The sequence below is a fragment of the Mus musculus genome, chromosome 14 (genome assembly GCF_000001635.26).
Source record: "Mus musculus strain C57BL/6J chromosome 14, GRCm38.p6 C57BL/6J".
In the NCBI taxonomy this organism is placed as follows: Eukaryota; Metazoa; Chordata; class Mammalia; order Rodentia; family Muridae; genus Mus; species Mus musculus.
Genome location: NC_000080.6, coordinates 78,610,010 through 78,625,043, shown reverse-complemented (window position 1 = coordinate 78,625,043; position 15,034 = coordinate 78,610,010). Strand labels below are relative to the sequence as shown.

General features: G+C 44.1%; 1 protein-coding gene across 14 annotated transcripts in view; it reads left to right on the top strand.

The window, feature by feature from the left end:
- Dgkh (diacylglycerol kinase, eta) overlaps positions 1–15,034 on the top strand; it is a 173,381-nt gene that overhangs the window by 107,686 nt on the left and 50,661 nt on the right. For 13 of the 14 annotated variants that reach the window (NR_104044.2, XM_011245100.3, NM_001081336.2 and 10 more), the window contains 7 exons: positions 132–238; positions 542–667; positions 5,170–5,272; positions 6,362–6,521; positions 8,457–8,565; positions 8,678–8,817; positions 12,105–12,189. Coding sequence is in view for 13 of the 14 variants with exons in the window: in XM_011245100.3 (XP_011243402.1) it covers positions 132–238; positions 542–667; positions 5,170–5,272; positions 6,362–6,521; positions 8,457–8,565; positions 8,678–8,817; positions 12,105–12,189 (830 nt within the window). In the remaining variant the exon portion in view is untranslated. Of the gene's footprint in view, positions 1–131; positions 239–541; positions 668–5,169; positions 5,273–6,361; positions 6,522–8,456; positions 8,566–8,677; positions 8,818–12,104; positions 12,190–15,034 lie in introns of those variants that run through there. The other variant, XM_030247868.1, reaches the window with a different exon arrangement.

Below are 15,034 nucleotides of genomic sequence, written 5' to 3'. Positions count from 1 at the left end.
CAGGCTGACCTCGAACTCAGAAATCAGCCTGCCTCTGCCTCCCGAGTGCTGGGTTTAAAGGTGTGCGCCACCACACCTGGCTCTATGCTGTAACTTCTTTAACTTTTTTATGATTATTATTATCTTTTTAGTGTGTAAGTTCAAGGCTCATAAAAGATGTGCAGTGAGGGCAACAAACAACTGCAAATGGACCACGCTGGCCTCCATCGGGAAGGACATCATAGAGGACGAGGATGGTGTAAGCTGTGGCTCTGCCCCTCTCGTGCCCCCACCCCCCACCCCGTGCGCAACTGTCCTATAAGTCTTTCTGTGACTTTCTCTTCAGCTAGATTTCTGCTGAAGTGAGCCTCTGCCCTTTCTATGCGCACCTTTAGGATTCAGGAAGGCTAGATGGTCCATAAATGTGAACATAATGACTGGAGGTCTCTCAGGACACACAGGATTGAGTCTGTAGAGGAAGAAACCCATTCCTCATCATTTTCAGAGTAAAGGTGCCGGCCTTCTCCGCTTCGGGCTGACCATTACTTCTTCCTGTCCGCAGGTTGCCATGCCTCACCAGTGGCTCGAAGGCAACTTGCCTGTGAGTGCCAAGTGTGCAGTCTGTGACAAAACCTGTGGCAGTGTGCTTCGCCTGCAAGATTGGAAATGCCTTTGGTGTAAGACAATGGTAAGGGTGAGAGTTAGTCTGCACTTTGAAATTAGCATCTTTCCTTAACCGGCTCGTCTGTGTGGTCCGGAGGCAAAGCAAATCATTTCCAGCAGAGAGGATCCTGGTTGCACACACATCCCTTTGTGGCATAATGGTACACATTCAGGTATTTGAAGTATATTTTCTCTAGCATGGCAGTGGCGTGTGCATATGTACATGTGTGTGTGTATACAGATGTGTGTGTGTGTGTGTGTGTGCGCGCGCACACGCGTGTGTGTGCATGTTTTCATTTATTTCTCTCCGTGGTCTAAATGGCTCATTCATAGAGGTTGCATGTGTTCAGAAGGATCCCTATCTCATACAGGTTTTCTATATTAATTCTATCACATTGTAGCCACAATTTTCAGCAACCCATTCTGCCCCCGGCCCTGCCCCACGAGACTTAAGCCATGTGGTACCCTCAGAAGGCTCTGCTCCAAGGTGCTATTACGTTATCATTGATATCCGAAATATTATTTTGCTGCAGCCCTGGGTCTGTCCTCTGACACAAGGCCAAACCCAGTAGGCTATGCACTGCTGCAATTGGAGTTATATAAATAAATAGTTTTAAAAATTTGCATATGAACCAAGGAATAGTTTCCTTTCTGTGAGATGTTAGAAGAACAGGGTCTTTGACCGAGTGAGGACAGCCAGGGTGAGGAGGCGTCTGTGTGCAGTGTGCTGTGTGCAGACAGTGCCGGGGCAGGCCGTGGGGTGCACTCAGCTTATCTGTGCTGACCCGCTGCAGCAGGGACTGCCTTCCCCTGGGCTAGGTTTGTTTGGCAGTGTTTCGAGTCTTAGGGTATTTTAAGTTTGGAAATTAACCCCCACCCCCAACACACACACACACACACACACACACACACACAGACACACACACACACTTTAAATGTGTAAGACCCATCGCTTTTGTTAAGTGTGAGGCAGATCGGCAGAAAGCACACAAGATGTGGTTCTGATATATTGACTGTATCAATAATGAGACTGACTTGTAAATGCCACAGCATTTTAGTCCAGTCTGATAGGTGGCCTGCGCTTCCGTCCGCTTTTAAATCTAGCTTGACTCTTTGTCCTGGTGCTGTGGCCTGTTCCATCCTTCTGTCTTAAGAACTGCTACATGTGGACTGCTTTCTTTTTTATTTCATCTTGTCTTTGGTAGGCTTCTGTTGCTGTGATAAGGACACCATGACCATGGTAAAAGGGGGTGGGCTTCACTTGGCTTTTATTGCTCATCACGGTCCATCACAGATGGAAGCCAGGATGAGAGTGTAAGGCAGGGAGCCTAGATGTGAGAACTGAAGCAGATTCCATAGAGAAGAGCAACACTGGCCTGCTTAGCCTGTTTTCTTACACAGTCCAGGACTATCAGCCCAGGAGTGACACCTCCTACTGTGGTTGCCCAGCCCCCCATCAACCAACAATCAAGAAAAACGCCCTAAAGGCCAGTCTTACGAAGGCATTTTTCTAATTGAGGTTCCCTCTTCTAAGATGCCCCTAGCCTGTGACAAGTTCTCAGAAAGCTAACCAGCCCAACTTCATCATGTGTAGACTATAGCAGGTGTCTGTGCACCTCAGTAAACCCATTCCTTTTTTTTTGTATGAATTTTTTAAAATATTTTTTATTACATATTTTCCTCAATTACATTTCCAATGCTATCCCAAAAGTCCCCCATACCCTCCCCCCCACTTCCCTACCCACCCATTCCCATTTTTTTGGCCCTGGCGTTCCCCTGTACTGGGGCATATACAGTTTGCGTGTCCAGTGGGCCTGTCTTTCCAGTGATGGCCGACTAGGCCATCTTTTGATACATATGCAGCTAGAGTCAAGAGCTCCGGGGTACTGGTTAGTTCATAATGTTGTTCCGCCTATAGGGTTGCAGATCCCTTTAGCTCCTTGGGTACTTTCTCTAGCTCCTCCATTGGGAGCCCTGTGATCCATCCAATAGCTGACTGTGAGCATCCACTTCTGTGTTTGCTAGGCCCCGGCATAGTCTCATAAGAGACAGCTACATCTGGGTCCTTTCGATAAAATCTTGCTAGTGTATGCAATGGTGTCAGCGTTTGGAAGCTGATTATGGGGTGGATCCCTGGATATGGCAGTCTCTAGATGGTCCATCCTTTCGTCTCAGCTCCAAACTTTGTCTCTGTAACTCCTTCCATGGGTGTTTTGTTCCCAATTTTAAGGAGGGGCATAGTGTCCACACTTCAGTCTTCATTCTTCTTGAGTTTCGTGTGTTTAGCAAATTGTATCTTATATCTTGGGTATCCTAGGTTTTGGGCTAATATCCACTTATCAGCGAGTACATATTGTGTGAGTTCTTTTGTGATTGGGTTACCTCACTCAGGATGATGCCCTCCATGTCCATCCATTTGCCTAGGAATTTCATAAATTCATTCTTTTTAATAGCTGAGTAGTACTCTATTGTGTAAATATACCACATTTTCTGTATCCATTCCTCTGTTGAGGGGCATCTGGGTTCTTTCCAGCTTCTGGCTATTATAAATAAGGCTGCTATGAACATAGTGGAGCATGTGTCCTTCTTACCGGTTGGGACATAAGGAACACTACACACAAACAACATTTAAAAAAACCCACAGATTTATTATTTTCATTCTCTGTGTATGAGTATTTGTTCTGGATGTATGTCTGTGCACTGTGTGTGTGCCTGGTGCCCATGGAGGCCAGAAGACAGCTGTGCCAGATTCCCTGGAAGTGGAGTGACAGGAAGGTTCTAAGTCCCCTTCCCTGTGCTGGGAACCGGGCAGCTCCTGCTCTCAGCCACTCCCCGTCTCTCCAGCTCCTGGTACAACCTACATTTTAAATCTTCCTTTCACCTGCCATTTCTTTTGGGGGCTCCGTGCTCCTCCCGATTCCTGCTGCCTCTGTCAGCTGTGCATTTATTGCTGCTTCTCTCCTCTGGGGCTTAGCTGTTCATTTCTGACTTTTCGAAAGCACATCGATATGTGCTGAATGGTTTCATAGAGGCTTTGTGCAGGTTGTCTTCCTCTGCAGTGTGTGTGTGTGTGTGTGTGTGTGTGCATTTAGAAAAATAGTATAGAATGGCATTGCTGTTATAGGTGATGCATGTTGGCTTTCTGGAATGTCTTTTTTTCTCTGTTCTTCCCTGGCAAACTTAACTGTGACCTTAATTATTTCCACCCTATCCCATGTCAGTTACACATGCTGGCCTCTCTCGCCGTTCCCTGAGACGGCTGTCTTGGCCTCATACATCCTATATGCTTTCGCTGACGGTGTGCTTGCTTTGCATGAGTCATTGTACATGAGGATGCCCAATGCTTGCTACTGTCATCTAAAGGGCCAACAGAAGCCGGAAGGTCTACCACCCTGGTGGTTCGACGTGTACTGTAATGAACAGAGTCTGTCCATGTTAGCCCTGCTCTCCCCAGGCAGGGTTGCGCGGATCTCTTTCTGTGCTGCTCCACGATTCTCACACATGTTTAATTTTGAAACCGTCTCACCAAGCAATGGTTTAATCTCAGCACTCAGGAGGCAGAGGAAGGTGGATATCTGAGTTCCATGCCAGCCTGGTCTACAGATGGAGTTCGAGGATAGCCTGGGCCACACGGAGAAACCCTGTCTTGGCAAACAAAACAGAACACCCTCAGAACTACCTGTTCATGTTAATTTTTCTAGAAAACATTTTTTTGTTAATGATTATGTCATAGTTGAGAATTGTCCCCAGATAGGTCATCGGGAGAATGAAAGTCTTCATCACATTTTAGTTATCCTCCTGAAAGGTTTGGCTTAGTCAATGCATGTATGTCTTAAAGGACCAATTAAATAAAGCCATATTCAGTCAGTGTCCGTGGAACGTCTGCTTGACTAGCTGACATGTTTAAAAGGCTCTGTAGATGGGCACACAAGCTATTCTGAGAAGCCACGCTCCACCATGGTGAGGTAACCCTGTGTTTCCTCGCTCAGAATGTCTCTAGTTGGCTTGAGTCTTCTGCTTCTTTCTTGCAGGGCAGTGGTCTAGCTGAGGAAGGAGTCATGCATGTGCTTGTATCAGCACACATAAATACATAAGCTAAGATAAATTAGACTAGGAGGTTGTAGGATCACTGCAGAAAGAGCTTGCACATGGCAGATTTTATTTATTTTTATTAAATTTTATGACCATGACATTGAGATACTGTCCCTCCATCCTTCCTCTTTCTTCCCTCCCCACTCTCCCTCTCTTCCTCCTCCATATCATCTCTTCCGGCTTCCCTCCACTAAGCATGCACTCACTACATAACACTTACTTTAGATAACCATAGGAGTAGACTGCTCTGGGCAGAGTCACTCACATACAGTGCAAGCTTATTTCCCAGAAGGGTAAATACACCTTCAGTGGTTTCCTAAACACTGAACATTTTGTGATGATGTTGATCCTGAACAGACAGGTCTGTCGGGGTCATTTATCACGTGTTGGTTTGTTGTTTTTACAGTTCTTGAAGGTTTCTTTGTTTATTGTCAGGTGCACACTGCCTGCAAAGATGTGTACCATCCCGTCTGTCCCCTTGGCCAGTGTAAAGTCTCCATCATACCTCCGATTGCACTAAATAGCACAGACTCTGATGGTACGTAGCAGTAGTAAGTATGTGTATTTCTAGCGTATTTACTGTTGATTGAATTTCATATGATACATTGTAATTGATTATTCTGGTCAGTTTTTATAAATGCTGGACGGTATATTTGGTTGCTTAATTAGTTGATTCTTGTGATGCTGGGCATAAATGATCCTGAAGAGCTAAGCATACGTCCAACCACAGAGCTACATCCCCAGCTCAAATGAATATTTTGAAAGGAAAGTTGTAGTGCAGCCATTAACACTTTGGCCAGATCATTGTACACAAGACTTGCAGGTTATTGGTTTTTGTTTTTTTTCACATCCCAACAAATGAAGGGGGACCGTCATTTTGTACTGAACTCCTGAAAGGTTAACGTGTCTGTGTTCTCTCACCATAATTGAAACTGCCCATTAGCATGGGCTCCTATTAAGATTTGCTCTCCTGTCATTTAATTGCAGGAATCTGTATTCCTCTAAATGCATTTGCTATTTCTAGAATCTGGCCAGGGCTTAACTGTAAGTGCAGAGGAGACTTTGTGACATCACCGGTTTTAGAATGGGACACTCGTTACTTCCTCCTCTGCACGCCACGTTACAAATGGCTTCTGCAATGTGTCGTTTTAGTCTTCTGTTGTGCTTCCTGCACAGGCGTGTAACAGCTGTGCAGATGGCTGCGAAGCTCAGGGGATGTGTTCTTGACAGCTCTCCCCACCCCCAATAGATCCTTCATTCATTTTAACGTATTTTCTTAGACCTATACAAAGAACAATTAGAATATTGTAAAATACCAAGTATGGGCATGAGTCGTTTGAGAACTGTAAACCCTTAGCTTTCCTTTCCTTATCAAGATTGGTAAGGTTGGTGGTTATTGTCTGTGATGTGGTTCCTCACTGCAAAGTATATGCTAAAACATGAGTTTTAGATTGCTAGGATGCAGATACTGAACCGTTTAGCCAGGGGACTAGGTTACGGTGATGCGCCAGCATTAAGGAAGGAAGGTTCCTTGCTTTCACCCATTTTTCTTCCTTTTCTGAATACCTATTAATAATTGAAGAGAGAAGAAGTGCATATTAATCTTGTCCCGGGCTTGTTTTTGCAGGTTTCTGTCGAGCAACCTTTTCGTTCTGTGTCAGCCCCCTCTTGGTGTTCGTCAACTCTAAGAGTGGAGATAATCAGGGAGTGAAGTTCCTTCGTCGCTTTAAACAGTTGCTCAACCCAGCTCAGGTGTTTGATTTAATGAACGGAGGGCCTTATTTAGGGTAATTCATTTATGATAAATCCTACTCGAGTAAAATTCAGTTCTAAGCATGAGAGAGATGTGCCTGGCTCTGCTGCTCATGAAATTAATGTCCAAGCTAGGTGGTAGTGGCGCACAATTTTAATCCCAGTACTTGGGAGGCAGAGACAATTGGAACTCTGCCTTTGGAGGTCCAGGACAGCTAGGGCCACACTGAGAAACCCTGTCTCCGAAAACCAAACTAAACCAACAAACCTAGAAAAATTACACTTTCCGTTAGACATCTTTGTTGCTCTCATGCGTCCCTACATTTGAGCTTTGTCGACTTTAGGTTCAGTATTGTTCTTTTTGAATGGTGCTGGTGATTGACTCTATAGAAGAGCAGGCCCTCCTCATTAAGTTATGGCTCTAGCTTAACTTTCTCTTTATCTGTTGTTGTTTGTTTGTTTTGTTTTTTTGCTTTTTGAGACAGGACTGTGAGGCCCTGGCTGAAGTCTGTGAGAACTAGGCTGGCCTGGGACTTACAGGGGATAGCTTGTCTCTCCCTCCTGAGTGCTGGGATTAAAGATATGCTCCTTAATTAGAGATTTTAACACAAAACTTCCTGATGTTATTCAGCTTTCTGATATCAATTCCAAACTTGTTAGCCTAACTTTCAAATTCTAAAATGTGTACAAAAGTATTTTAAGTGTATGTCACATAAACTTGCATAGATGTAAAATACAAATATCAGAGACTTATCTTCATAGAAAATACACACACAGTGCATGACCTAACTAAAGGGGGTCTGTTTAGTACTTCAGCCCGGAAGGGTCTTGGGCTGACCTTGATAAATGCTAAGGGAATTTTGTTGACCGTTCTGTGATGCTGTATAACTTAAAGTCTAAACATGACTGTGAACTGCCTGACATTTTCACTGTGAGGATACACCTTAGGTCCTTCACCCCCTTTCGGTGACTGTGTGTGATGGTATATGTATACATTTTCTGTGGGGGTGGCGGATGTCTTCTCATGGAGGACTCCTGTATTCTCTCAGTCTCTGAGTGTCTCTCCTTGTGTGATTTCTGGAGGTTATTGGTGGAGGACCTAAGGTTTACTAAAGGTCAGTGGGTATGGACAGAATGACATTAAGGGGAGACATTAGTCAAAGGAAGAAGGCATGTGACTGGGAGGAGGGGAGGATGCTGAGAGCTAGGCATTGGTGAGGGCTGGCAGGTGTCTTTAGGAGCAGCCAAGTGTCCCCCATGTTGTATTTATAAAAAGAGAGAAGGAATATGTTTTGGTGGATGTGTGGTAAGGTGTGGGGTAAAAGGGGTGTCCCTGGGGGCCCATGCCGAGGCATCCCTTCCCCCTGAGGGACCAGCCACATGGAGGTATAGTATAGAATAAAGTTTATTCAGTGTATGGAGAGGGGAGTTAAGAGAGATGGGGGAGGGAGAGGAGGAGTAGAGAAGTAGAGGCCAGCCATGAGCATGTGTGGGGGGGGGGGGAGAGGACAGAGAGGAAGCAGGAAAGCAAGAGCAAGGTGGGGGCTCGCAGCCCCTTTTATAGTGAGTCAGGCACTCCTGGCTGTTACCAGGTAACTGGGGCGGAGCTTAGACAGAATGCTGACATCCCACACTGCTTCTCCCTTGTTTGTAAGTTCTCAGAAAGTGACTTGCCCTATAATGGAAAAGCCACAGGCCACTGCCTGCTTGGCCTTGGGTTCTTGTTCCTGGCTCCCCTCCACTTTTGCTCTTTTTGGTTTTCATTCCCTCTTTCTTCCAATTTATCCCCATTTCTGCGCATAACTATTTTTCATTCAAATGTTTTCTTGAGTTAACTATGGCACTCAAGTCAATTTTTACATAGGAACTTACATTCAATATGAATGTAGGTAAGTGAATATAAAGTAAACAGTAACTGGAGAAAGTGCTTTTTATGGACTTAACACTAAAAATGAATGTTTTACTTTCAGCTTGAGATTGTTTCAAAAGTTTGACAACTTTCGGATCCTTGTCTGTGGAGGAGATGGAAGTGTAGGCTGGGTTTTGTCAGAGATTGATAAACTGAACTTGCATAAACAGGTAAGTATGCACTGGAGTGTTTGAGATGGGGTATTGTTATGTGGCTTAAGCTAGTCTTGAATCCCTTGTTCCCCAGCTTCCCTGAAAATGTCACCATTGCATTTTTTTGCAGTGCCAGCTTGGGGTGCTACCCTTGGGTACCGGCAATGACCTTGCTCGAGTTCTTGGCTGGGGAGGTTCATATGATGATGACACCCAACTCCCTCAGATACTAGAGAAGCTGGAACGAGCCAGTACCAAAATGCTGGACAGGTAAAAGAATTTTTTCTTCTGAAAATGTCAACCTGAGATTATTTGATCCTTTCAGTTTTAGTAACTGTTAGTCCAAGATTCCTGGTCTTGTTCATTAATCTTTGAGATCCTGAATAGAATTTGCATAAAGTAGACACTCAATAAAAGGTGCATTTGAATGATAGGATGGATGGATGGAAGATGGATGGATAGATGGATGATGGATGGATGGATGGATGGATGGATGATGGATGGATGGATGGATGGATGGCAAAAGTCTGAAGAAATGGTTCCAGTGATTTCCTTATTTAAATGTAGATGACTGTGAAGTCACTAATTTTTGTTTTGTTGTGGTTTGGGGATAGGGTTTCCCTATGTCACTCAGACTGACCTCAAACTTGAGATCTCCTGTCTAATTGTCTCTGAGTGCCAGTATTATAGGAGTGCACCACCATGCCTGGGAATACCAATTACTTTTAATCACTGCTCAAATCAGAAAGCTAATAGTTAACTTTGTAGCGGGAGCTTCTGATAATGGATTGATGAGACCCGTCATCTAAGAAAAGCGGTGTCATTTTCATTTTGCTGGAGGGACTCCTCCTGAGCTAATTCCCCTGGTAATTAGATGGTAAAGCGGTAAGGGAGTCCTGCCCAGGCCAGGGATGTAGCTCAATGGCAAAAGAGCTTGCCCTGGTGGGGCAGGAAGAAAGAGACAGAGAGACAGACAGACAGACAGACAGACAGACACAAACACACACACACAGAGTATGAATCCTGTCCCAGAGAAAGAGGGAATTATTAGGGACACTCATGCAGATGGAGGACCTGTCACTGTCTACACTGTCCTCAGTCCCCTCCCCTCGCCTCTCCTCACCTGCAGCAACCCCATTTTGAAAGGTCATGGATAAAGCTGAGATCACAGTGTTTGTAGCGAAGGCATTTAGAATTTGGGTTAAGGGAACAAGAAGATTTAGTAAGCCATAATTACCCCCACCCCCAAGAGTATGAGTCAAATATCAAAATATCATTACAGACTTGAGCTCGCATGAATCAAAACAACTTTGATAGGATTAGCCATCTGTGGAACTCTTCCTGAAAACAAAATCACATCAGGGAGCCACCAGTCAAAAATGTAATTATCCCCAGATGAGCGCTAACCTCAGCGTGATAACCTTGTCTGTCACGCTGTAACGAAACGCGTGATTCCTCTACTGACAACGTATTGCAAAATAGACCTGGATGGCAGAACCTTAGCCTGTATGTATCCAAAATGGCATGTAGGGGACACTCATTTAGTAGGGCCATAATGCTTTATGATCTGGGCTGGTAGTAGATTCAGAATCTCTCCAAGGTTAAGAAGGAAAGGAAGGAAGGAAGGAAGGAAGGAAGGAAGGAAGGAAGGAAGGAAGGAAAGATAGGTGAGAGGGAAAATAGGAATGGGTGGGTAGGGGAGTGGGGGGGGGGGAGGGTGTGGGGGACTTTTGGGATAGCATTGGAAATGTAATTGAGGAAAATACGTAATTAAAAAAAAAAAAGAAAGGGGTGAAGCTGAGGGAGTGGCTCAGTGCACCTGCTGTGCAAGCCTCAGTTTGGTTCCCCAGAGCCCATTCGGAGCTGAGCTGCGGTGCAAGCCTCAGTTTGGTTCCCCAGAGCCCATTCGGAGCTGAACGCAGCACCAGCAGCAGCATGTCTGTAATACAGTGCTGCTTCTGGCAAAAATGGGAGGAGGAGCAGGAGAGTCCCCAGAAGTTCCCAGGCTAGCTCTCCTGGCATATAAGCTGCAAACAAGGAGATCCAGTCTCAAATAAGGTGGAAAATGAGGACCAACACACCGTTGTCCCCAGATCTCTGTCTACACGCATGCAGTGAGTAGCACATGCGTGCTTGAACATGCACGCACACTTCCTATATACACATACAGAAACAGAAAGGAAAAGACACTGGCGATGGATACATTAACCAGCTCAGGTGTCCTGGTTACTCCTCGGGATTTATGTACGTTAAGACAGCAGTTGCTGTTTTAATCGTAAACACGTAGTATCTGGCCGTTTTTATCTTAGTAAAGCAGAGGGGAAGGAAGGGTTTGAATGAAATAAAATCAGCTTTGAGGGTGGGGGAGAACACAGGTGGAAATAATTTTCTAAATGGGTCAGAGCTTTGCTTCGCAAACAGCATGGAGTATTTGCTGTGTGTGTGTGTGTGTGTGTGTGTCTGTCTGTCTGTCTGTCTGTCTCTGTGTGTGTCTCTGTGTGTGTCTGTGTCTGTGTCTCTGTGTGTGTGTGTGTGTGTCTGTGTATTTAATCGTGTGAGTGTTCCTCCGTTTGTCCTGTTGAGCATGTGGAGCTCTTTCGAGACTCACTTCTCTCCTTGAACCTTGTAGTTCTTGGGGATCTAATTTAGGTCACCAGGCTTAGTGGCAAGTAAGTACCTTTATTCTTGAGCCATCTTACCAGCCCCTATATGCTTCCTTCTGAGACAGATTTAAAGGGATGTTCTGATGCGGCCTAGGGAAATGCTTTCTAGAAATTCACTCCCCCAAGTGGCTAGCTGAGAAATAGCACCCCTGTGGTCAGACGCACCATCCACTGGTATATGCCAAAGGCAGCAGAAAGAAGATGGTGGTCTTCATCAGAATCATGTTGTTGTCTTTGTGGCTTTACTGTTTGTGAAAGACAGGTGATCCTAGCATCATAAAATGGGGATGAAAGTTAATTTAATAGTTTGTGTTATTTATGCTTTTCAAATACCTGATCTTTATAGCGATACTATGACTTGGTTCATAACAGCATCGTTATGACTATTTTACAAAGATCAGGCACGGGCTTCTGGAGACAGGGGGAGTAGAAAGAACTCTGGCTGCTCGCCTGACGTTCTGTGGTACTGTACTCATTTTATGTTGCCACCACTACAGTCCCCACCCAGCAAGCAGTAGGGCTGGTATATTTCATTTAGAGTAGAAAGACATAGGGTGACCAGCATTTCCTGCTGTGGCCTGGCATTGGAATGTTTGGATGTTTCTAACTGGAGAGAAAATGATAGAATGTGGAAGTCATAAACTATTATGAATCCAATGTTTTATGGGATTATCACAATTTGTCTCTGTCCCATACTCCGTTTAAGATAAAATAAAACTATATGCCATAAATGTTGCATGTATGTATGTATGTATGAATATATGTATATATATGTGTGTGTGTGTGTGTGTGTGTGTGTGTGTGTGTATGTATGTGACACAGGGATAGTTTATTAAGATTTAAAGTTTTAATTTAGAGATTTAAGTTTTAGACCAAAGGATTTTCTTCTCTCAGGTGGAGTATAATGACCTATGAGCTCAAATTGCCAGCAAAGTCGTCTCTACTTCCTGAACCTGTGGCAGCAACTGAAGAATTTTACGTAAGACTAATCTTGTATCTACTGACCACTTGAAATGGGGTATCTCGGGCACAGGGGGAGATGGCAGTGGTGGCATGTGTGTTTTGCCCTAGGTCACTGACCTTCCTGGACCTTTACCCCTTTGTCTATGACATGGGTCCTGGTGCCCTGAGGATTTAATGGTGCAGATGTGTATACAGCATCAGACATGCAAGGTCCCGTTCTCATGACCCGGGAGGCCAGCAGATAGCAGCCCTTGTTGAGGGCTCACTCATCGTCTGCATCCATCATGAGCTTGATCATTAGGTGTCTGCCCAGCTCTGATAAGCCCCTCCCACTCATGGTCCAGCCCCTCCCACTCATGGTCCAGCACTCCTGGCTGGAGGATGATATAGTTTCTCTCTTCCCTTTGCCTGCTCTCTGAAGGGACAGAGACCCACATTAAGCCCATCGATCCTGAGCAAGCAAAGGAAGAAACACCGCTCACTTCCTTCTATCTCTGCTGCTGACCACAAGTGTCTAAAAATTTTCAGTCGTGTTTAAACCTCAGAGCGGTGGAAACTTAAAACAATCTGGCTTCCAGGAGATTAGCTCTGACTCATTAAAGCCCTTTGATCTACCGCCGCATGTTTTTCTCACTAGGGAAATTCACCTCTTTAGAGCTGAAATCTTTGTTTTGCCATTGGGAAAATTATTATCTTGTCAAAGCTAAGACAGGGGCATTCTTAGAGAAGATAAGTGTATTTTTCAGATAGGAAAATATTTTAAAAAGTTCTGAAACATGAAAAAGTAGTAGAGTGGTATGAAATGGAAAACAAATGATGCACAGCCCCATAGCCTAAGCTACTCAACTGGGGAGGTTTAAGGGTTTACTGCTTAATTTCCAGCAAAACGCTCACTTTTATAATTCTATCTGAATATCCTATAGAGCCTGTTTTTCTGGAGGATTAAATGTGGTATCTATAAATTCTGTCCTTGGACATAAATATTATCTTCTTCCTCAGAAAGAGATGTATTTTCTTTTCTTTGATTATCCTTAATAAAAAAATACGAGCTTCAAGTAGGATTAATTAAATTACAGTAATTAATAAATTAATCATGACATTAATGAATGCATTCCTTTATAGCATTAGGGGCTGTACCACATATTACCCACCCCGCAGCAAAGAGAGATAAGCTGATCTCTGAAGAAAATTGTCGCATTTTTCAAAGATACTTTGTCCTGATCCTTAAAGACGGAGATTCTTGTATTTAAACCAAGAGATTAGGCAGGCAGCGCGATGTTGCAGAACTCGGGAGACCCGTAGCTACTCTGGGGTGAAATTGCTTTTACAGGTGTGGTCTGAACTCGAAGGAGGTGAGGTAGACATTGAAAATTAGCCACTGGTGGACTTGACCATAAATTTAAAGTGAGATTTCTTTGGGAAGATGCCAGTCAGAATGACATCGTGGAGGAGAATATTTACCAGCCGGGTGGGAATAAATCGATGTTCGGGGTGACAAGAAGATTTATAGCAAAGCGAAGAAAAACTGGAGACTGACCGGCTTGAACGGACCCATCGTTTCTATTGGAAAATCCCGAGTTTATAGCATGGAATGCATATGAAGAAAACATTTGACAGAGACTCTGTTCATGAGGCTGTTAAATAGTGTGCATATTTTTATATATCATGAAGGTGTATTCTTTTGACAGGATGTTAAGATTTGAGTCCAGGAGAAGAGAAGCTACAGGACACTGGGCAATGTAGTGTGTCTCACTGTCTTAAGACAGCAGTTCTCAACCTGTGGGTTGTGACTCCATTGGGTCAGGCATCCTGCAGATCGGATATTCACATTATGATTCATAACAATAGCAAAATTACAGTTATGATGTGGCAGCAAAGTAACTTTGTCGTTGGGGATCGTTTAGCACAAGAGGCTGTGTTAAAGTTCCTAATGTTGCAACATTAAAGGTTGAGAACCACTGCCCTAAGATAGTTACATAATTTTACGGTTGTGTGCCTGATCGTTTGGCTATACAGTTGCATTTTTAAAAGGCTTTTGTGATTGAGGTGTAGTATATAGACAGAAAAAGATGCATATCTTAGATGTTCAGCTTGGGAGTTTTTTTGTTTTTTTATAAATTAGACAAACCTATGTAACAGACACCCAGATCCCAAGACAGCATTGCGTGCCTGATAAGCCCCTCTCCCACCCTTGCAAGCACTTCCACACATTTCTCATGGATGACAACTCTCACTAACAGCCTAGATTCTGGTTTAGGAAGATGGGAAAGGTAGAATATAAAATCGAGATCATTCTGCATGCTTGTTTGCTTTGGCTCCGCTGAGGCATAATTGGGACTCATCCCTTCCCAGTGTCCTCTAGTGTTTCCATGGAACAAATACATTGCATTGGACACTGTGTGAACATCCCACCTAGCCCATGTCTTTTGGGGAACACATGTCCATTTCTTTGGGTGTGTACGTAGAACTTGAGTTTCCCGGTCCTCTGGTGTTGGCCTGTGTTCAGGTCTAACAGACATTGTCCAGTAGCTTCCTAGGACCTGTCAGCTTTTAGGTAGGAGAGGTTTATATCCCACCATCCGTGCCAGTTGGCAGGTTCCACTCGCTGCTGTTTGCATTTTAGCCATTTTGCGTGTGGTTTCTTTCAGTTTGCATTCTGCACATGTGTGAGGAAGCTCAGGGTTAATCACTGGGTTAATCTACCTGTATCTCCAGTGTTCTTCCCCTGTTCTGTATGTGTTGTTCTGGCTTTTAGTGTACTTATTTAAAATAATACTTCTTTTAGTCATACTGTATTTATATATAATTCACTTACATATATTTTTTAAAAAAACACAATGGATCATTAATTGAATTTTCTA